General features: G+C 37.0%; 1 protein-coding gene across 1 annotated transcript in view; it reads left to right on the forward strand.

The window, feature by feature from the left end:
• Window positions 1-426: 426 nt before the first annotated feature.
• Window positions 427-27,224, forward strand: part of LOC115740139 (TMV resistance protein N-like) — a 206,813-nt gene continuing 180,015 nt past the window's right edge. The window contains exons 1-5 of the mRNA XM_048272158.1: window positions 427-1,041; window positions 1,209-2,313; window positions 2,401-2,676; window positions 6,744-7,553; window positions 8,040-8,624. Of these exons, the coding sequence (XP_048128115.1) occupies window positions 554-1,041; window positions 1,209-2,313; window positions 2,401-2,676; window positions 6,744-7,553; window positions 8,040-8,624 (3,264 nt within the window). The 5' untranslated portion in view covers window positions 427-553. The remainder of the gene's footprint in view (window positions 1,042-1,208; window positions 2,314-2,400; window positions 2,677-6,743; window positions 7,554-8,039; window positions 8,625-27,224) is intronic.

Consider the following 27,224-nt stretch of genomic DNA (forward strand, 5'->3'; position numbering starts at 1 on the left):
GCCTGACCTTGCCTAGCCCGAAAATGACCGACTTTAACTGTTAGAGTCTCCTCCTGCAAGAGCTCTAAAGTTTGGTTATGATCCCTATTTCGGATAAGATCGGGCCGAGCTGTACCCCTGACTAGGAAAAAAAAAAAAACCCTAGATAGTGCACTCTTGCCGAACGAACTCCCATGTGAAAGCTATCCTCTTGTTTTACTCAATAGGGGCCCATTCGCATTAGATACCGACTTATCTATTGGAAGCGACAAATCAAAGTGCAATTTTCTTCCACCGTACCTTTCACATGCCTTGCTTCCAAGGCAGAAAATCAGGACAATATTATTTGTTGACCCCGGGACAAGAAAGTCATCATATACCGATAAAATCCAATGGGGAACAAAATCTCTGTGGTTGGGAATTCCATTTCCAGGAAGCCACCACAGCCAAAGTGTTTTCTTGTGGAGCCAGTTCAGTAGCTTACCTTTGAAGGTCTCGGTCCATCCTTAAGCACCTTCCTTGTCCAAAATTCTAAGTAAACACACCAGCACCTGCCTCGTTTCACCAAATTCTAATGGCGGCTGCTGCTGCTTCTTCTTCTTTGAAACCTAAGAGGATTTACGATGTCTTTTTGAGCTTTAGAGGCACCGACGTTCGCAACAACTTCCTCAGTCATCTCTACACGGCTCTCGACCAGAATGGCATATTTGCTTACATCGACAGCGAAGAACTGAGAAAAGGAGAGCAAATATCACCGGCGCTTATGAAAGCGATCGAGGAATCGCACGTTGCGATCATTGTTTTCTCCAAGGACTATGCTTCCTCGCCTTGGTGTTTGGATGAGCTGGTGAAAATCATGGAGTGCAAGGTAGAGAAGGACCTGGTTGTTTTGCCGGTGTTTTACAAAGTGGAACCAAGAGAAGTGAGAAGCGGGAGAGAGTGTTATGGGAGAGCTATGGCTAAGCATGAGTCCAAGCTCGGGAAGAATTCGGAGAAAGTGAAGAGATGGAAGGAGGCTCTCTTTGATGCGGGTAGCTTGTCCGGGTGGGACTTGAATGATGGGTAAGTTGTAATTGATGTGAACCACTACTTTGTCTTTGTTTTTTATATGCTGAATCACATGATGTTTCTTCTTCTTCTTCTTCTTCTTCTTTTTTCTCTCGATGAAACTTACTAACGCCTTGGTACCACCGAATCAATTTGTCGATTACATTTTCGGATTTTCTCAGAGATGAAGCGATTCATATAAAAAGAATTGTGGAGGAGATCTCTCTGCAGATAGACCGAGAACCCTTACATGTTGCTGAGCATCCGGTTGGGATACATCTCCGTGTTGCAAAGTTGAAGTTAATGTTAAATCTGGAGTCTGATGATAATGTTCTCATGATGGGATTATGGGGGCAGGGAGGAATAGGGAAGACAACTTTGGCCAAAGCCCTTTACAATGATATCTTTAGACAATTTGAGGGTTCATGTTTTTTGGCAAGTGTTCGAGAAGCTTCAAGAGATTCGAAGGATTTAGTTTCTTTGCAAGAAAAATTGTTATTCAATATATTAGTTCGGAAAAGATTAGCAGTGACTAGTGTTCATCAAGGTATCAATTTAATACAATATAGGCTTTGTCACAAAAAAGTTCTCCTTGTTCTTGATGATGTCAATGACGTAGAACAGTTAAATGCTTTAGCTGGAGATTGTGAGTGGTTTGGTAAAGGAAGCAGAATCATAATTACTACAAGAGATAGCCATTTGCTAACTTGTCATGGAATACATAAAGATTATATCTATGAAGTTCAAACTCTTGAGAATTGTGAAGCTCTTGAACTTTTCAACAAGCATGCCTTTTCAAGAAACAACGAATTTGCAATACAGAGGGATCTTATATATAGTGCTCTGCATTATGCTAAAGGACTTCCTTTAGCACTTAAGGTATTGGGCTCTTTCCTATGTGGTAGAAGAGACCATGAGTGGAAAAGTGAATTGAATAAACTTGCCAAAAGTCCGGACATAACCATCAATAACGTTCTTAAGTTAAGTTATGATGGACTAGAGGACTATCAAAAGGAGATCTTCCTTGATATTGCCTGTTTCTTTAAGGGGCAATATATAGAGGACATTAGAAAAGTTCTTGACTCTTGCGATCTTGACGCAACTATTGGAGTACAAGTTCTTGTTGAGAAGTCCTTGATCACCGAAGAGTTTGGAAAATTACATATGCATGACTTGATTCAGTTAATGGGCATGGATATTGTTAAACAAGAATGCCGAGATGATCCTGGAAGACGCAGCAGATTATGGCTTTGTGACGATATTCGTGATGTTCTATCGGGGGATATGGTAAGATTTGTTGATATAGACACTACTTTTTACTCTTTTATTCTCTGTCTTTGTATATTAATTGAAATACAAATTCTACCATGCTAGGGAACGGATGCAGTAAAAGCCATAGTTTTGAATTTACCCGAGCCAGAAGAGATAGACATAGATCCTCATGCTTTCACAAACTTAAGAAGGTTGAGGTTGCTCATCATGATTAATGTGCACACCTCTTTTCAAGGTCCCATCTGCCTTCCTAATGGACTAAGATGGTTTGAATGGCCCGAATGCCCTTGGATTCCAGAATTTTCCTCTGGTCCAAAGAAGTTAGTCGGACTTGACATGCGCAAAAGCAACATCCAATTAGTGAGGGAGCAATTTAAGGTGCGCATTTACATGAACAGTCTTTGCTTACTTATCTTTTATATATCTATAGCTATAGCTATATGCATATGAATATGGATATATATTAATTATTGAATAACTTCGGATGCAACAATTACTAACTCTGATGATGCTCATTGATGTGCTTAAGAAATTTCTGCATCTATTAAATTGTTTATGTTCGATTAAAACATTAAATACAGGATGTCATTCAACTACTTGAAAACCGACACAAGACGATATTCCAGTTTAGGGGAGTATCAAAAATTTACTATGTGAATCTTGATGTTGCTTTGAACAAAAGATATTTAAGAAAAAGGTCCAATCTCATTTTTGGAAAATTGCAAGACTGAAAATCATAAGAACATTGAACTTGAAGAGTGGTTAACTATTGAGTATTGAAAGTCGGAGAGAAACTTATTGCTGATATAATTTAGAGATTGAATAATGACCATGCTATAATTTTTAAAATACATGAAATGAGGACATAATATTTATGTTTTTCATAGATTTTGAAAATGCTATTAAAGATTCTATACTACATTGCGGAAACAATCTGACTAGACTCTTTTTTAGATTGTGTATCGGAGGTTTTTCTTACTTATTTGTTTGATCATGCGCGCTAAATTAGCCGAACCTTCCAATAGTTTTGTTTGACCAAAAAAAAAAAACCTCCAATATTTTTGGATTTTAGTGCGTAACGCTGTAAGAGCCGAAGGACATAAAAGATGCATTCGATGCACAACTTTGAGCATTTCTTAGTGGTTCGACTCAAGGAATTATTATATGCAAACTCAGCTTGAGCCAATAACAAATCACATTTGTTTAACTATTTTTCCTATAAAGCTCCTCAATAAAATACCTCAAAATTCCGTTGACAGCCTCAACTTGTCTATCGGTTTGAGAATTGCTAATAGACCTGAAGTGAGGTCAAGTCCCCATTTTTCACCATAAGGAATGCAAGAAGCGACTCATAAACTTGACATCACTATTAATTTTTGGAATGCCATCTAGGCTTTACAAATTACCAATGGAAAACTCAATGACATATGAACCATTGTGGCTCCATGACAATCATTTACAAATTTTTTACCATACAAAAGCAGTCCCTTAATCCCCTTCCTATTACTAACAACATTTCCATTCACCGTTGAGAAAGCAAGTGATCGAAGAATAAAATAGACAGAACAAAGAAAATTAATCAAACACCAAATTTACGTGGTTCGGTCGGATGACTTATGTCCACGGGGAGAGAGCAATGAATTTCACTAGAAATTAAGCGATATAACAAAAATTACAACTACACTTGAATTGTTCACACACTCTCAATATTTCCCAATCCCAATTATATCTAATAACTCACATAGTGTTTAAGCTCATAGTTCCTTATGAAATAATATCTCAATCTCATAAAGGAACTAATAAATCTTATCACAAGATTTAATTGACTGCAATACTATTGTTTCAGGATGTAATTTACAAGCATAAGCTCTTCTTTAATACTTTTCACAAAGAACATTCACTTCTTATAAATAGACAAGAATTCGATCCAAAATATGGATCCTTCTCCAATTAGGGACCTACTTGAATTAGGAAACCTTTTCTGGTTTAAACTCAAGTCATAATTTCAACAATTCATAATGAGTAGGCGCGAGTGAAAGGATTGGTTAGGTTTGTCTCAATTTATAAAGTTCAATTGACATTGTTTACTCGTCCTATGAAAAAACTCACCACCTATACTTTTTGAGAGATACACCTTCAAATACTATTCAAATATAACATTTCAAATATTATTCCTTGAACTTCATTTCATTTAATATTCTTTTCGTCCTTCGGAACGATGTGCTATAATTTTAGAGATTGAGAATATCCAAATCATCTCAAGAATAAAGTAGTCAAAACTTAATAAAAAGAAGGTGCAAAAAAACTCATCATATACAAGTGCAAGGTAGGAGTGAGCGGTTCTAGGTTCCTTACGGGTTCCACCTGCAACCCGGAACCTATCCGTCAGAATAGGTTCCTCATTTTTTGGAACCCGGAACCTACCCGTCACACATTGGAACCTGGAACCTACCCTATCATAGGTTCTATGGTCAGTTTTAGGGTACCCGAGAACCTATCAATTTTTTTTATTTTCTTTTATTTTTTCATTTTTAGTTAAGCAAAATGAGAGTGAACGCTACAATATCTAAGAGAATGTAGAGGTGAGTGATTTTAGGCTCTGTACATGTTACATTTAGAACACGAAACCAATCCATTGGAACACGTTTATCATTTTTTGAAACCCGAAACCTAAAAAATTGTTTGGCTCCAAATTATACACTCATCATCGGATGCCAAAAAACATTGTATGATTGTGCAAAAATATATTTCAAGAAAAATATAAAAATTTATTTCAAAATCTAGGGTCCAGATTCCGGGTTCCGGATTCTAGGTAGTGAAACCTGGAACCTACCCGTTGGAACATGTTCCTCAATTTTTGGAACCTGGAACCTACTCTGCATACCTTGGAACCTGGAACCAGAGCGGATCCTACGGGTTCCGGTTCCAGGTTCTCGGTTCTACCCCGGAACCATGCTCACCCCTAGTGCAAGGTGTAGTTGTAGTGGTTATATTTATGTTGATTAGTAAACCTTGTGCTTATACACTACACCAACGTATATGTAGCTAAAGATCTAAGTAAGACGGCTTGGAATCTTTTATTCCTCATTTTTTGCTATATTGATGATCATTTATGTTGTAGCTAGCACTATCACCTCCACGAGGGTAAGTGATTTTAAGAACTCTTGACTAAATAATGCGGAATCGAAAAAAAGTCAAGATAAGTATTTTCCAAACTAAATGAAAAACATAGTCTTGTTATGATAGATTTCATTATCTCATACAATCACATTTTCGGAACCTCTCAAGATTTAAAACTCTCATCTCAATAAAGACAAGTGCATAGGATTGAAACTCTCTTTGAACTTTGGAATATTTTACTCTTGATCTTGTACTACTTCTTTGACATCTTGGTCTTCTTTTACACTCCTTCATTTCTAATTTATCCCTTGGTCAGTTTTAGAGGATCACTCTCCAATCATACCGTTCGAAGAGATTGTGTGAAGAAGATTAGGTAGCCATAGAATTGCCCTATACAATCTGAATCTAGATTTCCATAAATAGAGTTCTCCATTTTACCATTCAGCTTGTCTATTACAAGAAAGAAACCAAGGCCGGATCACTAACTGGTGCGACAGGTCTTGAGTTTTAGTCTCGAGTAAATTTTGTGTCTGTGACAGAACAAATTTTGGGTTTGAGTCTGAATACGCTTCCCGTTTCAGTCAGAACAAATTCTGCATCTGAGCGTGATGTTCCTTGATAATATTCGCATATGGCCTTTGTTGAGATCTATATTTATGTTGTGATGATATCAATGAAGTAAATTATTTCACCATAGGCCACAATATAACATAATCAAGATTGATATGATCTATACACCTGATATAAAACATTTCTATGCATTTATCAGATTCTCAAGACATCATGGATGGTTTTGACATCTTCAAACTATACATAGAGAAGTTTTCTCAACAATTTAGGCATACAAAATATGGCATTTGAAAAAAAAAAAAAAAAAGAACGATCACCCAATCACCACTTCCTAACAAGTGATGACTAGAAGAGATGCCCGACCTTTCACAACCTCTGCGGGATCTTTTGGGGTGGGGGGTTTGGTTGCCCAGGATTGATCATGGTTCATGTGCTTCCGCTTGACGATACGCTCTCTGTATCTCTCTGACTAACAAGTATTGTTTTTGCACGTATATGGACTGTGTCGTGAAATGACGGCTATTATTATTTTTATTTATCTTTTGGGGAATTTGCAAGGATTACTTACTAAACTCACATTTAAAAAGGGAGAGGGAGAGCTCTGTATACACATATAATCAAAGAATTCTGATCTTCTGCTGCTTGAATTATGAGCAAGTGATTTTTACTAAAATTAGAGTCAGATTTTGAATTGAATCTTCATCACTTTTTTCATTCTGGAATGTCTGTCTAAGTTGGATTTATTGTTCTTGCAGGACCACAAAAAATTGAAGTTCATTAACTTCAGTGAATGCCAGTGGGTGGTGGATATGCCAGACCTCAATTGTACTCCGAATCTCGAGGAATTGAATCTCTATGGATGCAAAAACTTGGAGCGTGTCCATGAATCGGTTGCATCTCACCGTAAGCTATTGTCGTTGAGTTTAGGGGGGTGCTCTAAATTGGAAAGATTCCCTGATATTCCACGTAAAAATAAAAGCTTGCGAGATGTTTATTTAGGAGAGACTTCAATCGAGGAACTTCCTGCATCCATAGAGAATCTAGTCTCTTTGAATTATATGTCTTTACATGGCTGCAAGAAACTAGCAATCCTTCCATCTACCATTTACTCGTTGCCGAATCTTGAAGAATTGTATTTTGATGGCTGCTCAAAACTAATCAAGTTTCCAAAGAAGGAACAGGATTCGAGTGATCCCCATATGAAGACGGGATTTTGTAGTTTGCAAATGTTAAACCTTAATGGATGCAATCTATCAGGAGTGGAGTTCCTAGAGAATGATTCATGTTTCCCCCGCTTACAAATTTTGAGTCTGTCGGAGAACAATTTTACTAACCTTCCCAACTTGGAGCAACTATATAATTTGGAGAGTTTGACAGTTTCGAATTGCCAACAACTACAAGAGATCCCCAAGCTTCCGGGGAAATTGAGAACATTAGGGGCAACTAATTGCGGATCTCTGAGTAAACTTCCCTCCAACATATGTGATGTTGAGACTCTCGAGTTATATTCATGTCAGCAACTGATCCATAATGGGTTTCGCGAGAGTGATTTGTTCAAGCTTGAGGTTAGACTCTTGACTCTCTCTCTCATATGGAGTCGTGTACATGTTTTTTAATTTTTCTTTTTTTTTTTGTCAAATAGTCTTGTACATGTTGGCTGCACCGAATGTTTGTATATTGTGAAAGGCTGAAAAACGTAGATTGGCGGGCTAATTAAGAAAACCAAACATATGGAAAGCTATTCCACTTGTATATGTAGGGGAGGCGACTATAAGGCAAGACAAAGGATATTCTCTCCACATATAGAACTCTAGTTCGCTGCAGAATTACAAGGATCACCCAATGAATAACTTCAATCAAACTTGTTCATCCAATTACAAAATCTTGAAAAATACATGTCATGTCTCTACCAAGTAAGTGCAAAGAATCATTTTAATGCAATTGCTAATTATAGCGAAACTCTAGAATGACCCACTTAACTCGTCGAAACACCTCTTTTTTAGGTGCCAATTTCGAAAAGAAAACTATCTAACAGTCTACATCTATGACAGAAATTTCATCACCAAACAAAATGCAAAGTTATTGTGCCCGGAGGAGAGATGCCAAAGTGGTTGATTCCCAATAAAGAGGGTTATATATCTTTTGTGGCTACAAAGGACTTGTTTAAGAAGATTTTAGGAGTAGCTTTCTGTGTTGTATTTCGAGGAGAAGGAATGGAGGTAGAAGCAATGGGGCTTTTCCCATTTGAGCTTATAGCATCCGTTAATTGCAAAGGCAGGGAAAGCTTCAGGTGTGTCTCGGTATTTAATTCGGATCATGTGTGGCTTGAGTATATGGAATCAAAGGAGGTGTGGCCAGTAGACGAGTTTAGTTCAAATGACTTGAGTCATTTCCACGTTAGCATTAGAGGATCTAGAGATCAGGCACATATAGATCGAAGAGTGATTGTGAAAAAGTGTGGATTCCGACTAATATGCAAGTCACTAGATAATGATTCGGAGGATTTACTTCAAGACAATCAGCTGCTGGATCCAGCTTTGCTCTACGAGGTTTCGCATGACGATAGTCAAATGAGCACAAAGGAGAACAGCTCAAGTGAAACAGAAGATTTGGAAGATAGTGAAACGTGGACAGAGAAAGAAGGATTGAACATGGCTGACTTCACTGAAACGTGGACAGAGGAAGAAGGATTGAACATGGGTGACTTCTCGATTGAGGTCTCTCTCTCTCTCTCTCTCTCTCTCTCTCTCTCTCTCTATGTGCGTATTTGTGTGTGCTGATACGAAATGTATGTTGGGCGCACTGTGTTTGCTTAATGCAAGAGCTGAAAATTCTAGACAAACACACAAATCTAATGTAGAGTGATTCTGCACGTACATAAAGCGGAACAAAATCTCAAAATGACGCAATGGCAGAGATTCAATGTTGGTAATTCCTATATTGAACAATAAATGTTGAAATCTTAGAAACTCTTTTATTTTTAAGAATGTTAAGTTTGTTGCAAGTAAGTTGGAGTTTTTTCTTTTTGGTCAAATAAGTAAGTTGGAGTTCAATTAGGACAGTTTGTACTGAAGAATCAGCAATGTCTAAAGCGAACACATAACAATAAAGATTAGACAGTGGGGTCTGACTAGGACGATTAATTTCTTGGATATGCTGTTTTATCTTCCATCAATTTTTCGCTTCCTGTATAGTACACTCGTATTGTATGGGCTACGTTTAGGGAGATTCCATCTAGTTTAGGGGTGGCTAACACTTGCAAGGGAATGATTTCCAGCATAAGCAAGGATCAAGTTGGCTAATTATTATGGAACTCTAGCTTTCGTTGAATTACTAGGAATATGCTCAATATCCAACTCTTCTTCTTGAACTAATTGCAAACTTGGGTACTTCTGTTCTAACAATTTAGCCATTTAACAGAAGCTTCGTTATTCCCGAATTTATCCTCATTGCCGAAGTGTTCGTCCTGGAGGAGAGATGCCAAAGGGGTTCATCCTTGTTGAAGATGGCACCATATCTTTCATGGCTTCACTGGACTTTTTCCGCAAGCTCCTAGGACTGGTTCTTTGTGTTGTTTTCGGTGTGCAAGATGGAGAAAAGGAAATATCTTTCGACATAGTGCCACATGTTAACGGCCAAAGGCGGAATGTTTTAGAAGGAACTCTTGGTTCATTTGATTCGGATCACACATGGATTCTATGCCTCAAACCAAATGCACTGTGGGGTGCATTGGAGGGAGCACTTGATTTCGGTCAATTTGAGGAGAAGAATGTACGATTTAGCCTTACAGTTAGAGTATCAGGTGGAACTATGAAAAAGTTGGGATATATGCTGAGATGTTGTCGACTAGAGGATGATTTGAAAGTTGTGCTTGGAGAGAATCAATTAGTGGATCCAGCTTCAGTTTATGAGGATTCTGATTCAGACGAAGAGAATTCAATAGGATACTTGCGCAAGTTTCGCATTTTTCGAGGAATTGGAAGCAGCGATAGTGAAACAGATTAAATGGGAAGAGGCGAGCGTAGTATGTGTATTGTGTTGGCCTGCAGCTCTTCAGAAAGCAATCATTTAGCCAGCGAAACAAATTCCGGGTGGCATGTGTTTCCTTATACCTCGGGATATCTGTATTGTTGTTGGAGTAAAAGAGGCCTAATACACTATAAAAACTTTCAATTTTAGCTCCAGTTTCAATTTTAGCTTCAGTTTCAATACACTGAAAATCATTAATTGTCACTTGAATTCTAGATCAGCCTCTATTAACTTTCCATCCAAAATCTATTTGAGTGATCTTACGTTGTATTTTTCATGTCATTTGCTCAATTTTTTCCCAAGATTTTAAATCCAAGAAGAAGTGTTTTGGAGATGAATTTCTATATCAACCCAAACAATGTTGAAATTAGGGTACAAATTATTTCATTTTTAAGAGAGTTTTCTTTGATTGCTGTGACTCTTAAGAGAGTTTTCTCCAAATTCTGGGTGGCATGTGTTTCTTTATACCTCGGGGATCTTCGATTTGACATTTGGTCTTCAGTCTCTTGTGCTCGAGAGTGCTCCATCTCTCGCGGATGTATAGCTCGCACTGCGGACACTCCGCTTGGGACATTGGGACATCTCGTGCTTAGGAGTTTTCCGTCTCTTGTTTGTCAGCGAAAAATTTTGGACGGAGGGTTAACGGGGGCAAATTTGTAACTCAAGAAAAAGTCGGTAGTTTTTTTTATGAGACTAAAAAAATCAAGGTTAAAATTGAGATTAGATGGTAGAGGGAAAAAAAAGTTTAGGATATATTACGAACTTGACCCAAAATTAGGAATTTTTCAGGATATTAAGCTTACCAGCAGATGGCGTAAATCTCTCACGTAACAAATGCTTAGCCCAAGATTGGCTTGCCTCTCCCCTCGAACCACTTTGGAATTTAATTTGTGCTGAGGCTTATGTTTCTGTATTACAAACAATTAATTAGCAAATGAAATTTCCTTGTTCGACAAAAAAAAAAAAAGGATAGAAGGTTATGACTTGGCCCACACATTCAGAGCAAGTGTTAGTTTTTCATATTACCTTGTCAATTGGATCATGATCTCATTTTAAATAAATGTCATGTACTGCACAACATGCCCAGCTACATATCGTTTGATCACAATCGCACCTACTATCTAGCGTTTATCGAGTTATCTCAATCTAAAGAAAGAAAGTAAAATCAAACCCTCAACAGTCAAAAACTATAGAGAGTGCTCTCACAAATTGATAGTAGAAACTCACGAAGAGTTCGTCAGCCACATGAGCTTCTCTTTGCCTTCGGCCCGTGGAGTCTAAGGAGGAGGAGTCCTTTGGTAAATTTTCTGAAATGGCTAGTCATTTTTAAATCCCATGGGTAAAATTATGTAACTGGCAACCTGTTGGACGTATTAGCTCATAGAAATTTACCAACAGGTTAGCAACTTAGGAACCTGAAATGCAACAATAAGCTATCATTTTTTTTTTATATAGATTTACCGCTCAAAACAAAAACTGAATCGTCAGCATAGTAATTTACCAATGGCCTACATTACCGACATAGCTCTATTTTTGAGGTAACCAGTGATCACCAAAGGGAATTTACCAATTCCAACTAGAATGAATATTATCTACTCGTTGTGTAGAAGTTTACAAGACGTTAATTGCGACTTTTCAACCTGTTATTGTTGTTTGACAAAAAAAAAAACTATTAGTGTTATTGTTATCTCTATACAATAATAGTGTTAGGGACGCCGAATCTAGGCATGCACCGCTCTTCGGCAAAATTGCAATTACCATAGAGGAAGATTCCGGCATCGGTTCATCATCGATGATGATGCGAATCTTGGTGATCGATCGCCGATTGTGCTATGATGCTATGACAAGTCCCTTCTCGTGGAAGGGAAGACTTGATGCGGGTTATATCAAGTTAATCTATTTGTCAAATTTGCACTGGACTATAACGCTTTGTGATTGGTTTTGCCTTAAAACTATGTACCTTTCTTTTAACTAAAATGAATATTTTCTTCTAACAAAAAAAAATTATTGTTGAATTAAGTAACTTACAACATAGGCATGCTTTTACTGGAGTATGTTACTAACAACAAATTCGATAATAAGTTATCAAGCTGTTTTAGAGATTTTTGCTATTCCAAACAAAATTGAATTAGATATGCGCAATTCCAATTTAGACTTTTCGATCAATTGTTCCTAGAAATTGTTGACGTGGCATCTAGTCATAGATGCCTTTCCTACATTGCATGTTGACATAGAAAATTTTACTTGAATATGACGTCTTACATGAATTGTAGCGAGTTCTAGTGATAATTGGCTAGATAGACTACATTAGAATATAATACAACGTTTAAGACTATTTTGGCAAATTTGAAAAGTTTAACACTGAATTCGTATTCGAAGACTGAATTGGTATTTCTTCCATGTTTCTTCTCTACCAACATTACCAATAAGGATGCCTTTTCCTTTTGAGTTGTCACCACAATTCTCATTTCTTCACTCTTCAGAGAGTTAAACAAACATGTATTTTCCATCATTTGTCTTGAGCAACCGCTATAACCGTTGACACATAATAGAATTGGTCCCAAGATATACCTGCAAATAGCACATTTAGCCGCATTGGATCCTTGAGAGTTAGTAGACAATTTACCACTAGGCACCCCATACCTTTTCTACTTCTCTAACAACACCATTTCTCAAGTAGCAATAATGCGCAGTGTCCATATTCTATAATGAGGAAGTCTTTGTTTGTCAAACATTGTGTTCAAGGTCATAATAACCTTGGTAAAAGTTTTCGAAATTGGCATTCAAGTCATCAATTTTCTTTTTCAAATCCTCCAATTCCTTTCTCAACTTCTTAACATTTTCTTTCATCTCATTTTTGCCATGCTTCAAAGCCATGTTTTTCTTTTTCAAAGCCATCACTTTTTTTCTGCAAAAACTGCAATTTATTCTGCAATCTCTTGTTTTCATCAATAAGAGAATCATTTAATTTCTTTAACAAAGAATTTTTCTAACCTTTCGTAATCTACCGCAGGATCATCTGAGGTGCCTTGGAGCTCTTCAAATGCATAAAAAATAGGATCATTTACCTCTTTTTCACGATCGCTATAAGTCATGAGATATGAGAGAAAGACACCACAAGTGATGTAAATATTGTACAAGGCTCATTTGAATGTGATAACATTTTTTTCCCGATCACTTGTCACTTCAACAAAACGCAATCGCTTTCTTTTGGACAAACGAAGGATCAGCTACACAAATTTGAATGAAATCAAATGTGAGTGGAGAAAAAAAGTAGATCACAAACTGGGAAAAAGTGACGAAAATTGAGGCCCATGTGATAAATGTGTCTGGCTAACGAAGAGCTGGGTCTTGCTTGGGCTTCTCCAAAAGAAACGGAGATCGGAAGGAAAGGAGGAAGATGTGAAGAAATGAAGGAAGAAACCTTCGAGTTTTCTTTTCTTTTAGTTTTAGGGTTTGTACCAACATTTTTTGTTGTTGATAAAAGTACACATTTATTCTGCAATCTCTTGTTTTCATCAATAAGAGAATCATTTAATTTCTTTAACAAAGAATTTTTCTAACCTTTTCGTAATCTACCGCAGGATCATCTGAGGTGCCTTGGAGCTCTTCAAATGCATAAAAAATAGGATCATTTACCTCTTTTTCACGATCGCTATAAGTCATGAGATATGAGAGAAAGACACCACAAGTGGTGTAAATATTGTACAAGGCTCATTTGAATGTGATAACATTTTTTTCCCGATCACTTGTCGCTTCAACAAGACGCAATCACTTTCTTTTGGACAAACGAAGGATCGGCTACACAAATTTGAATGAAATCAAATGTGAGTGGAGGAAAAAAAGTAGATCACGAACTGGGAAAAAGTGATGAAAATTGAGGCCCATGTGATAAATGTGTCTGGCTAACGAAGAGCTGGGTCTTGCTTGGGCTTCTCCAAAAGAAACGGAGATCGGAAGGAAAGGAGGAAGATGTGAAGAAATGAAGGAAGAAGCCTTTGAATTTTCTTTTCTTTTGGTTTTAGGGTTTGTACCAACTTTTTTTTTTTATTTTTATAAAAGTACACATATTCTGTCTACCAGAAAACTCACATGCTAGCCGGCTGGCAACATTTGATCGACCAAAGAGTACGGGCCTGTATGTGAGACTGATTTAGCCACTTTAGGTGATTACTCGCAATAATATTTATGTTAGGCAATTCTTTTGCTATAAAACGACTCTACTTCGTATAACAAAAAGGAAAAAAAAAAAAAATGGGCCACTAGAATCAAAGCCTTGGATCCGCTCCAGATATGGGCATATAGAAGTCACAAGGTGGTGGGGGCCGCCCGCCCGTCAAATCAACTTTATCTCTCTCCTTTCCACAGCAAAGTCGCATGTAGGGAAGCTACCGCGAAAGTGATGAGCAATATATCCCCTTGAACTTTTCACTAAGCAACAAAGACAAAGAAAAAGGACGGAAGAAGAGACATCATCAACTCACATGGAATTCCGCGTAATTAGTGGACTCGATTAACGTTAGTGAAGTTCATATGTAACGTCGGTTTATATTAGTGACAAAATAAGATAAACTCTAGATGCTTGACAATGGATCGTATATACTTTTTACATTCATATTGAAATAGTTATCCCACGTCGCTTGATAATGAGTTCTACACGCTCTTTATATGTATGTGATCTACAAAAACTCTCCTAACCGATTCATGTACGAACCCAACATGAAGCCTTCTATTCTCACCTCCTTCCCCACCATGTTCAATAGATTTCGCAGGTCTTCTCTTTCGATCCAAACCTTGTTGTTATATTACATAAATATAAAGAGCATATATATTCCATTGTCAAGTGATGCCTATTATCAAGCGACGTGAGACAACTTCAACAACTCCTACCTCATCCAAAGTTGGTGGACCCTTTACACTTTTGAAGTTTAATTTCTTTATTAAAGTCCAAGCGCGAATCTCCTCTTGTGGACTAAATAATATGAATGGAACGTTTTCTTTCACACCTCGACGAGCACTCATCTGAAGTATCCATTTCTTTTGAAAAATACTTGCACTCTGATTTGACAAGGAATGACATTACGAACGAAGCAAATGAATTCCCAAAAAAGCATCCAATGCAAAAGGCCCTACTACACTGAAAGATCATTCGCTCCATTCCAAAGCAATAGAAAATAAGCTATTGGCCTACTAATTAATCATTTAAATGCGTTTTCCCTTTAGACATTTCTCATTGCTTTGAACATTTTACACTAGAACCAACCACCTTACTTTCAACTAACCAAAAAGCTAGATCTATTTTCATCTCGAGCTATGCAGGGAAAAAGTATTTGTTATCCAATTTGTAAGTAGAATGCCTAATGCATGGAAAATGTGACTTACCGATTATTGGTGACGACACACTCGGGTCGAAACCCTTTTCTCAAATCAACACAAGTGTCTACGCACATGCATGACTAATAAAACTTGTATACTGATCTATCTCTAGTAAGCGAACCATGAAAGGGCATAGCAAAAAATCATGCGAATTTTAGCTACCAAGATACCAGCATGCAACAAATCACGAGCCGAGCTTGTTGAGCCCCACCGGGCACCGCTGCCTCCTCTCCAATTTCCTTCCTTATTCCTCTCATCTGCTTTGCCCACAAAGCTGAAAACTAACGAAAAAGAAAGAGAATACCGACAAGATCCAATGGGGAACAAAATCTCATTGGTTGCGAACGCCATTTTCCAGGAAACCACGGCCAAGTATTTTATTGGGGAGCCAAAGGAGTAGCTTACCTTTCAAGATCTCATTTCATCCTTCAGCACCTTCATTTTCCAAAATTCCAAGCAAACATACCAGCACCTGCCTCGTCTTGCCAAAATCTTATGGCGGCGGCGGCCGTCGTATCGCGATCTAAAAATCGGGTTTCTGGATTAATAAATTACTAAGTTAATTAAATTTTCAGTGTTAGCCTTATCACCTAAAGGGGAGTGAATATGTGATAATAAAAACGTGTTTGAAAAAATTGCGAAATTAAAATAAAAAAGCTCATAGTTTAATTTAGAGTTTGATCAAGCATACGTTACGAGATGACCTAAGAGTCCGACTGTGCACAATTTAATTATCACAAATGAAGCACAAAGAGATTAAGGGATAAAGAATTTTGCACAAGGAGTTTATCTTGGTTTTGTTTTGTTCAAATTTACATTCACTTCTTTATCTTTGCGACCAATCGGTTGGATTCCACCAATGAATAGCTCAGAGGTTATAACACGGTGACGATTCTTGAGTGAATACACTTCCCATCTAATACTCCCACACTTGGATAAGAACATCTAAGTATTACAGTGTTTGGATTAAGAATACATGAAGGACCTTGAAGCTTTATTGAACTTTGGAATTGTAGATTCTAGACTCTCTCGTATTCTCTTCAATCTTGTAGTCTCCTTTTATACTTCTCCACTTTCAAACTAGCCATTGTAATGTCTCCAAAATATCACTCTTCAAGTTTTCCATTTGGACGAGACTGTATATAAAGAATTTTTTAGCCATTGAGAAATAATAAAAAGAAATTTTAGATCGCCCATACAATCATAATCTGGCTTTTGAAAGATAGAATACTTCGTTTGATAAGCCATCTTCATCTTCCTTTTTATCGAACAAGGTGGGTCCTCCGATGATGAAGGGTGGAATTGATCACAAAACCCAAGAAGAGGATCTTGCTGAACCCTGAAGACGTCATGAGTGTTGGAGCATCAAGAATCATGGAGACTCGTTGGTAAACATGAAAACAGGATCCGAGGACAAGAGTTCGTGAGGAAAGTTTCAGATTTTGTACGTGCAAGGAATAGAAGAGAAGATGAGAACAAATGGGCCCACATTTAAGTCAGTGTTGTACAAGCATGTGAACGGTGGAAAAGGCAAAGGGTAAAATGGTCAAAACACTATTAAAAGAGTGTGTGAGCTAAACAAATAGTGAAAAAAGCGTGACCCTAATTTTATTATTGATTAATTTCAAAATATCATACTCTTCAGAATTGAAGATATATCCCCATCTCACAATCATTCAAATTTCTTTTCGACTGCTTTTCTAAACATTTATGTTTTTTGCACACAAGTAATATTTTTTTCTTTCCTTCAAAATTCGTTTCTTTTCATGGGCATAAATGTGGTTTTAATTGTTCACAAATCTAATGATTTACAATGTTTTCAATCGGGTCGATAATATTGAGATACACGTATAGGTTGTGTTAGAGAAGTATTATATCGGATAAACCTAACACTGGAACTCAAACATAAGAGGGAGATTATTGAGATACACGCGTGAGTTGTGTTAGAGAAATCATACATTGGAGAATTGATGTGATCTTGAGGAGTTAATATACTTTATTTGGCCTATAGCTCATTGGCTTGATATTTTGATTGAAGGTGAGTCCAACTGGATATGTTGACGAATTCGAGCTTGGACTCCCTCTTGGCTATCTCCTCAGGTGAAGGTATTGGGTTTCTACTGCATGCTCTCAACATAAAATGGGTATCATACAACTTGTCGTAAAATCTTAAAGAAGAAAAAAGGCAACCGATATATGTCGGTTTGGATTGGAACGTAGAAATCTCCACTTCACCGGCACGACGAAGAAAACAAATAGTTAAAAGATTAGGCCAAAAAAAAAAAAACAAACCGAAACTTTAGTATCGACCGATGTGATGAATTAGCAATTTTTCATATGACTAAATAATGATCAGACGACTATTCAAAAGACCATCACGAAAATATGATCCAAGATTAGTTATTGCATAAATTAGTACCTGCTCACCGAAAGGCGATCATGGATCACGCGAGGCCAATGACGCTCAAGTAGGTGTCGGCGTTCTCGATTAGCTTACTTCACACCATGATCAAGATCACACTTGTCATGATGCTCGTCGGCTGCCTTTGCTCATCGTTCTTGGAGTTGCGGTAACCCTTGCTCTCTGGCGTCGGAGCTCAAACTGAGCTTGTTGAGCTCGGCAGGCCCCATCGCCGCCTTCTCTGTAATTCCGTCATCCCTCTCTCATCTGTTTTGTCCATTAACATAACCTCTTTTCCTTAACGATTCGCTGTTATTTTCTTAGATGCTTTGTATCCTATTTTCCATAGAGAGTACTATCGCAACTTAAAGGCGGTATGACAAATCGTGTTTTCGTTCCCTACAATTGCATTAGTTATAGATTTGGGTGAGACAAGAATTCAATTTTTCGTGCTTAGTAGGAATTCACTTTTTGAAGCAAAAGCTCGTGACGGCTAGCAATTGATATATCTTTCGCGTAGTTGTGTATTGTTATTTTCGCAAAAAAAAATAAAAAAGCTCATTGGTTGAGAACGACATGTCCCATAAGCCACAGCGAAGTGTACTATTGGGGAGCCAATGGAGTAGCTGACCTTGTTTTTAATGATATGAGTTACTGTATTTTCCACATAAGCTAAAAAAAAAAAAAAAGAGAGACGGCTTAGAGATTTCTCTCTCTCTCTCTCTTTTTTTGTTGCTAAAAAGGCATAAAAAATCCTAAATTATGCTGATTGTAACATAGTCGCTCTATACATTTTTAATGATACAAAAAATCTCAAACTTGTGGACGTGTATTTGAGGTAACTGTATCACAAAGGTATAATTTTGAGATTTTTCAGGTCAACAAAAAAATTAGGGTATAAATTTGAGATTTTTGGTGTTACCAAAAATTTGAAATAAATATTTCACATATATATAAATTTGAAATTTTTGCATTATAAAAAATAATTTAAATTAAATATGTCACAGTAACATAATTTATAATTTTTAGCGATTGTTTGCCTTTCTTTACGCCATCCCTTTGGTGGGGCCCAAATAGCGACAGAAGATAAGAGCAAGAAGACTTCGGTTTCCGTGAAAACGTGTGAACAAATAAAAGTCTTGTCCTTTGTCGATGTCGGAGCACTGAGCTAAAGCTGGTGGGGACCTCTGGAAAGAAGCAAAGACGCGAGTGGACGACATTTATGTTTGACTTGAGTCAATTTTGGCTTTTAGCTTCTCCCAAGGAACACGGCATTATGATCGGATCGGATCGGATCGGATCGGATCATGAAAGCACCTTGTTCCGATTTTTCAACACTTCTCATAAAGGCTTTCTTTTCGGGAAAAAAAAAAAAAAAGGAGAAAGCTTTGATTTTTTTAAACGGACGCTCGACATGTACCCCGCGTGTTCGAGACGGTGCTTCTTTGTACTGCTAACTCTAGATTGTGAAAATTAAATTGCGAGGGTAGGGGCGATTTATCAATCTTTTTAATGGTGCAGGAGTGTCTCCTTTCGTTTTGTTTCTACAATTTCATTTAATAAAAGCGGTGCACGGGAACAAAAGACCATGGCCTTCCTGCCCATTTTACCTTTTATCAAAGGAGGAGGAACCCTTTTATTACACCACACAATACGTGAATTTGTAGTCTAATTACATTCACAAGGAAATGAATGACTTGCACTTTGATTTGACGGGGGATAGCAATCACTAAGCAAATGAATTCCGAAAAAGGATCCAATGAAAATGGCACTACTCGACCGAAAGATCCTTCCTTCGGTCCAGAGTAATAGAAAATAAGCTATTGGTGTAACAATTAATCATTTAAAGGTGTTCTTCTTTGAATTTTTCGTTTCTTTGAATTTATACATTAGAACAAAGAGAGCTTTGTTGGAATAAAAGAAAAAATATTGATGACTTTGGAAATTTGGAATGAGTGCACGAATAAGAATCGGAGGGAGAATTTTTATTGGAATGCAAATACTTTGCTATAACTCGAAGCTCATTTTTTTTTTTTTTGTTCTGTGACGTAATTACAATGCTGAACAAGCTGCAGAATTTTAGTGAAAACTTGTTTTTCTTAATCAATTCTGCCCTCTTAAAAAGCCAACAAGCCCCCCACTAACGATTAGAAGGACCAGTGACGCATCTTTCCGCCAAAGTCAAGAATACAGTGGGAACACCAATTGGAGTCAACAGAAAAAAATAACTTTTAACCTTCATTAAGTCAAGAAAGTAGTGGGAACATCGTCTCGTTCGTTTGTTTCTTATCCGAAATCAAGGAGGGGTTCATGCACGTGGTGCGTGGAAAGTAGAGCGTCGCTGCATTGTTCAACTTTATTAGTCGAATAGCCTTTATCCTAACGTGGCTCTAGGGGAATGTGATGGGGTACTCCGGCAAAATTACAAAAGCTTATAAACAAATTTTTCTGATAAAATAAAGGAGAGAAGAAAAACTAGTGTGTAAGGGGGGGGTGGAATTTACCTAACACGCCAAAGCGTAAAGATAAAATTGACGGTGTTCCTATGCATCATTTTATTGTGTAATTCATACTCCACAATAATAAGAAAGCACGTGAGTTCGATTTTATGTTGAGCGGGCTAGGGTTCAAAGAGCCACCCCAACGGGAGTATGAAGAGAGCAGTATTTTTTGGATATCAGAAAGCTTTTATTATTTAAGTCTATAATTTTTTATTATTAATTTGAATTTGAGTTCATGAATAACCACTGATATATATACTTTTTTTCACTTATAATTAAGTGATGTAATGAAAAATGTAAGATGTTAATTATAATAAAATTTTCTATTAAATGTATTTTTAATTTAAAAATAAATCAGAATAAAATTTCGTATTACAATAACATAATCTATAATTTTTAGTGATTGTTTCCTTTCTTTTTACACGAGAATTCAACATCCACGCCTCCACTTTGAGTGGGGGCCCCGTTGAGGACAGAAGATAAGAGCAAAGAAGACTTCGGTATCTGTGAAAACGTGTGAACAAATAAAAGTCTTCTCCTTTTGTTAGAATCCAATGTCGATGTCGGAGCGTTGAGCCAAAGTTGGTGGGGGGCTTCTGGAAAAGAAGTAAAGACGAGTGGAGGACCATTGATGTTTGACTTGAGTCAACTTTGGCTTTTTAGCTTCTCCAAGGAACACGGCATCATTATTAACTGATTGGATTGGATTGGATCATCAAAGCGACGCCTTTTCAACACTTCTCATAAAGGCTTTCTTTTCGGAAAAAAAAAAAATAGTTCATAAAATTTATAATTTATGAAATATAAGGAAAATGGCAAAAGAATGCATGTGCCTCTCCGCATTTGGCACGAAAATATTCTCATTTTTAAAGGCGCACCTGGTTAGTCCCCCACGACTATTTCCATTTTTCAAGAATAGTGATAAAATGAAGGAGAGAATAACTTTTTCCGAAACTGACCAATACATGAACGACCGATAAGAGCAAAGATTTCACGTCTCCAAGCAAAGTGAAAGAGAGAGCTATTAAATTTACCATATAGCCATGGCAAAGCATCCTTTTAATGAGATCAACACTTTATTATCCATATAAGAAAAAAAATAAAAATAAAGGACTGAACAAATAGAAGCCATTTCCCCCAAGCCAAATCAATCAATCATAAAATTCACCTTTAATTACAATAGTATGATATTGTGGCCAGAGAAATTTAATCGACGGTGGATGGTCAAATTTATTAACAATTTAATTAAGGATAAATTTAACATTAACCAAAGATATGTTAAGGTTAAATCCCATGGTAAGGTGTGGGCTCATCCTTAAGCACCTTTATTAAAAATATTCTTTATTGACCCACGAGAACAGGAAGTCATGCATCTGGGTATCAAGCAAGAATATATAGAGAAGATCGAAGAGCGAACAAACTACCGCTATCAAAGCACCAAATCTTAAGCAATTCATTGCTCATTGTTAACCGCTCTCGTTTCTTGTTTCCAATGGCTGCTGCTTCTTCTTCTTCTTCTTCTTCTTCTTCCAAGCGTAGAAGGAGTTACGATGTCTTCCTGAGTTTCAGGGGCACGGACATCCGCAATAACTTCCTCGGTCATCTCTACACAGCTCTAGATAAGGGAGGAATAAACACTTACATGGACAGTGAAGAACTGAGGATGGGGGACCAAATATCACTGGCACTTATGGAGGCGATCGAGGAATCGCGAATCGCCATCGTCGTTTTCTCCGAGAACTACGCCTTATCGACGTGGTGTTTGGATGAACTGGCAAAAATCATGGAGTGCAAGGAGCAAAGAGATCTAATGGTTTTTCCGGTGTTTTACAAAGTGGAACCATGCGAAGTGAGAACTCCGAGAAAGAGTTATTTAGAAGCTATGGCTAAGCATGAGGACAAGTTTGGGAAGGATTCGGAGGAAGCAAAGAGATGGAAGAAAGCTCTTTATGGGGCTGGTAGCTTATCTGGGCTGCATTTTACCGATGGGTACGTGAGAACACTTCTAGCTTCTACTAATTCAATTAGTGCATTTCTTTCCATACTTAATCTTCTCTAAGGTTTGGCATCCCATAAAGTTAGTTGTATTTCTTTAAATTCTTGATCGTGCAAAATTCTTTTCTGCTGGTTTGTACCCGTTCTTTCCATTCCAATCTTTTTAGTTTCATCTGTACACTTCTCATTAATGAATCATGACGAAAATTCTTCCATCACCAAGCAGATCTGATTCTACCACATGCTCTAGGACAGCTTTAAAGAATTCAATTTTGGTTCGGTTCTGAACTGCATTTTTATGTTTCTCTCGGTTTTGTTTGGTTCTGCAAATTGTCGAATTTCCCAGATTTCCTTTCATCATCCAGTTCCATTAATTGTGCGGGTAACAATCAATGGAAACATAGCTAGGACCATATCCTGAGCAGATTCAAGCATATATTACCAACGGATCAAGTTTACTAACGAGTTTACTAAGAGGGAGTCCATTTTCCGCTACGCTTGTGTCAAGTTTCTAGATTAGTCATCCTTGTCCTTCCCAATGGAGATAAGGATTTAGAACAGAGAGTTCTTCTGAAGACCTGTCTCTCAGGCTTCGTTACATTCGTCTCTTTTCAATTACATCAAGCCTTTCATTGACCAATAAAGACACCACTCTTGCAAGGGCATTTCTCCATCTTTGCATATCTACTTATTCATTTTCTTGAGCATTTGGAAATTGAATGGCTAATTGAAGGGAAAAAAGCCCATTTCAATGAACTTTTCAAAGAGATCATGACAATGCCTATTGACATTCGAGTATATCCAAAAATTAATTTATATTCTTAATAAATACAAAATGGATCCCATTTTGGTCAGAAAATGAAAAATAGCTGGACAAACAACGATCAGAATAACATGAAACATATTTTCTTAGAATTGGGGCATCTTGCTAGTTGAACATATTTTATTATTCATCTCCAATTATGTCGCGTGCAAGTTTCTTAATCAATGATTCTCTTTGAACACTTATATGTTTCTCGGATTGTTCTAAAAGCAGTTTCAACTAATTTTCTGTTGTCAGATCTGAAGCAGGGCTTATACGACATATCGTAGAGAAGATTTCAACTCAACTAAATCGAATGCCCTTAGATGTTGCCAAGTATCCGGTTGGGGTAGATTCTCGGGTACAAGAGCTTAAAAAAATCTTAGATCTACAGTCCAAGGATGATGTCCTTATGGTAGGATTATGGGGACATGGAGGTGTAGGGAAGACGGCCCTTGCTAAAGCCGTTTACAATGCTGTGTTTAGAGAGTTTCAAGGTTCTTGTTACTTGGAACGTGTTAGAGAAAATTCCAATAGTTCCAACAGTTTGGTTCCTTTGCAAGAAAAATTGCTTTCGCAGGTATTACCGGAGAAGAGTTTAACAGTTCACAGTGATAGTAGAGGACGTCGGTTAATTCAAGATAGACTTTGTAATAAGAAAGTTCTCATTATACTTGATGACGTTAATGATCCAGGCCAGTTAGATTCTCTAGCCGGAGATTGTGAGTGGTTCGGTAAAGGAAGTCGAATAATTATCACAACAAGAGATAAACATCTGCTAACTTGTCATGAGGTGAATCATATCTATGAAGTTAAAGCTCTCGAAAATGGTGAAGCTTTTGAACTTTTTAGAAAGCATGCATTTCCAAGAAATCGAAAAATGGAAATAAGGAAGAATCTTGTTGATGGTGTTTTACATTATGCCAACGGACTTCCTTTGGCTCTTGAGGTGTTGGGTTCTTTCTTGTGTGGTAGAGGAGAAGAAGAATGGGAAAGTACCTTGGAGAAACTTGCCGAAACTCCTGATAGGAAAATCAATGACGTGCTAAAGGTGGGTTATGAGGGGTTGGAGGACTATGAAAAGGAGATTTTTCTCGACATTGCATGTTTCTTAAAGGGGCGGAGTATACCGGACATTAAGAAAGTTCTTAATAGTTGTGGTTTCCACACTATTGGGCTAAAAGTTCTCATTGAGCGCTCCTGGATTAGTGAAGAGGGAGGGACCTTTCAAATGCACGACTTAATACAACTAATGGGCAGGGATATTGTTGAGGAAGAATGCCGTGACGATCCCTGTAAACGGAGTAGGTTATGGCTTTATGACGATGTTCTTGATGTTCTAGCTGGAGATTTGGTAAGAATTGTTAGTGTATGAGAATTCACATTCTATTTTTATCTTTGACTTTGTAGTTACAAGATAACCTTAATATATCCGAACAAATATGCAGGGGACAGCTGCAGTAAAAGCCATAGTTTTGAAGCTACCAGAACCAGCAGAGATATATATTGGTCCTAATGCTTTCACAAAAATGAGAAAGTTGAGGTTACTCATCCTACATAATGTGGATAATTCTTTCCAAGGTCCCATTCGTCTTCCTAATGAGTTAAGGTGGTTTGAATGGCCTAATTGTGGCTGGTTTCCAGAATTTATCCATGGTCCAAAGAAGTTAGTTGGACTTGTTATGCGTAAAAGCAAGATCAAAGTAGTGCCGGAACAATTAAAGGTGCGCATTTACTTGGTCCTTTTCTCATTGCTTAAATCTGATGATCTTGGCTATGGTCCTTGGAAAAAATCTACACCACTATATTCTTTATACGTATTAAAGGGTCAAATGTGGGCTGTCAATCTAGTACATGAATTTAGACCCACAAAAAAAAAAAAAATTCTAGTATATGAGCCAGTGCAGTTAAAATCTTCCGGTTGTAAATACTCTGCCTTTTAACGTTCAGTAGTGACGTGGATTGCATATTATCTACATGGACAACCCTCGTGGATAGCGAATGGTGGGAGATGTCATAATTTGTTTGACCAGCTTTTGCTTTAATCTAATTCTAGAGTGCCCACGCACGTGCGATATTTAATCCGCGTCATAATGCGGTGTCGCCCAATGGTCACTGCAACTAAATTTGGCTAGATTTGGCACCGGAGACACTTGATTAGACAGTTGGTGTAAGTAGAAGGACTTGATTAGAAAATTAAAACTACACTGACTTGACTAAAAAGTATGAAAATACGAAGAAAGTAGAATTCTTCCATACAAATACGAAAAACAACAGTGAGATCAAACCATCATGACTTTGAGCTGAAAATTGAAACAAAAAACTTATTGGTATGTAATTTAACATTTCAATGTTGAATGTGCTTAAGCTATGCCATGGGACTTTTTATTTGATTGATATGGTCTTTTATAAAATAGTTGGTAGTAGGCCAAATGTTTTTAAAGACCCTTTCCACTAGAATATTGAGAAACCAGGTATTCATAAATCTTTTGGATGGCAATAGGTAAATCTCCTTTACTTGTTAAATTTCGAGTAGTGTACTAGATAAACTATTAGAATGTCAAAATGAAACTTAATTAATTTGAAGAGAATCACCAATATGATCTCCATCTCATGTTAGTAAAATAAGAAAAAAAATGCTTTATTAAAAATTAAGTGCAAAGAGACCTTAAGAGAATGAGTCACCGTTCTGTTTTAATGACTTAAACCCAATTCTTGAGAAGTAGCAGCATCGCTACGTAATGCAGGTTATGTTTCGTGCGTGAACAAATAAAATAGTATTTCATGCTAGTAATTTCTTAAAAAAGAAGGTAAAATTCAAATAAGAGTTAGGGCTCGTTTGATAAAACCGCAAAATAAGTGCTGAAAATTTAAGTACTAGATAAATACTGAAGATGGGAAATGCAATGCCATTTGATAATAGATTAAAGTTGAATGGTAACTTTAGTTAATTTCTGCTCAAACATGAGTCAATGAACAATAGCGGAAGATTTTGACAATATAATTTGTAAGATTATAATTTCCATTGGATATCTTTTCCTCTTAACCAATTAAGTTAGCACATTAAGTGATCTTTAGCTTAAACAAATCTATTAAGTTGTGCGTAACTTGAGTTTATGATTTGACCCAAAAAAACTTGAGTTTACGAAACGCACTTAATGATATGAACTAATGAAACGTTTAGTTTTCATACTTAACATAGTTATCAACCACCGTAAACTAATAGAAATAATTTCTTGTTCATCGATGTTCTGCAATAACGCTTATGAGTTATGATGTGTGAAAATTTTGCATACGTAAGTGCCTACTATATGGACATACCACTAGTTTTTATTTAAAAAGTAGAGCCAAATTTTTAATTGAATATTTATCTCTGACTTTGGCTTTTTGCCCAGAATGTCTATTCAAGTTTGTTTTGTTGTGGCTAATGATATAATCTAGTGGAGGGATGAAGAGGTTATTTACCAAACTTGAATAAATTTTTCGGAATTCAATAGACACAAGTTATACGTGGACATCAAGCTTGGAATGCAAAAAAATGCAAACACTACGTGCGTGCTGCTTCTATTAAATAAAGGAAAGTAAAATTAGATAAAACATATGCAAGCAAAAAACAAAAAGTTGTTTAACTTGGAATAAGCCCACATTCACTATTCCAGTCTAATAACCAACAATAAGGCTGGAATTCACTAGTAACTTTTGAGATGTTACAAATTTTGCTTGCCGCTTCTCTCAAGCTAATAGAACACACCACCACAAATTCACGCACTACTACAACACTTATATACTTCTCAAAAGACTTAAAAAATAGTGTTTAACTCTCAATAAGCAAATTTATTGATCAACATATGTCAGGTGTTCTTTCAACTCTCGTAGCTCATCATTATCCACATTGGCTTGCACTAGTCCTTTCTATAGTCATCGATCTTCAAGTTGACCTTTGAATGATCGATATGGAAGTTGTAGATTGCAACGAGGTCACCCTAGATTTAATTGCCCATACAATCGTATCTTCCAACAATCTTGCCATTTCCACGAGTAGAGTCTCCAAGTTAGGAAATAATCTTTATCCATCGATATGATCAATAATATATTTGATTCTTTTCGAAGCAGATTCCTTTGAATGTGCAAT

This window comes from Rhodamnia argentea, chromosome 1 (genome assembly GCF_020921035.1).
Source record: "Rhodamnia argentea isolate NSW1041297 chromosome 1, ASM2092103v1, whole genome shotgun sequence".
Taxonomy (NCBI): Eukaryota; Viridiplantae; Streptophyta; class Magnoliopsida; order Myrtales; family Myrtaceae; genus Rhodamnia; species Rhodamnia argentea.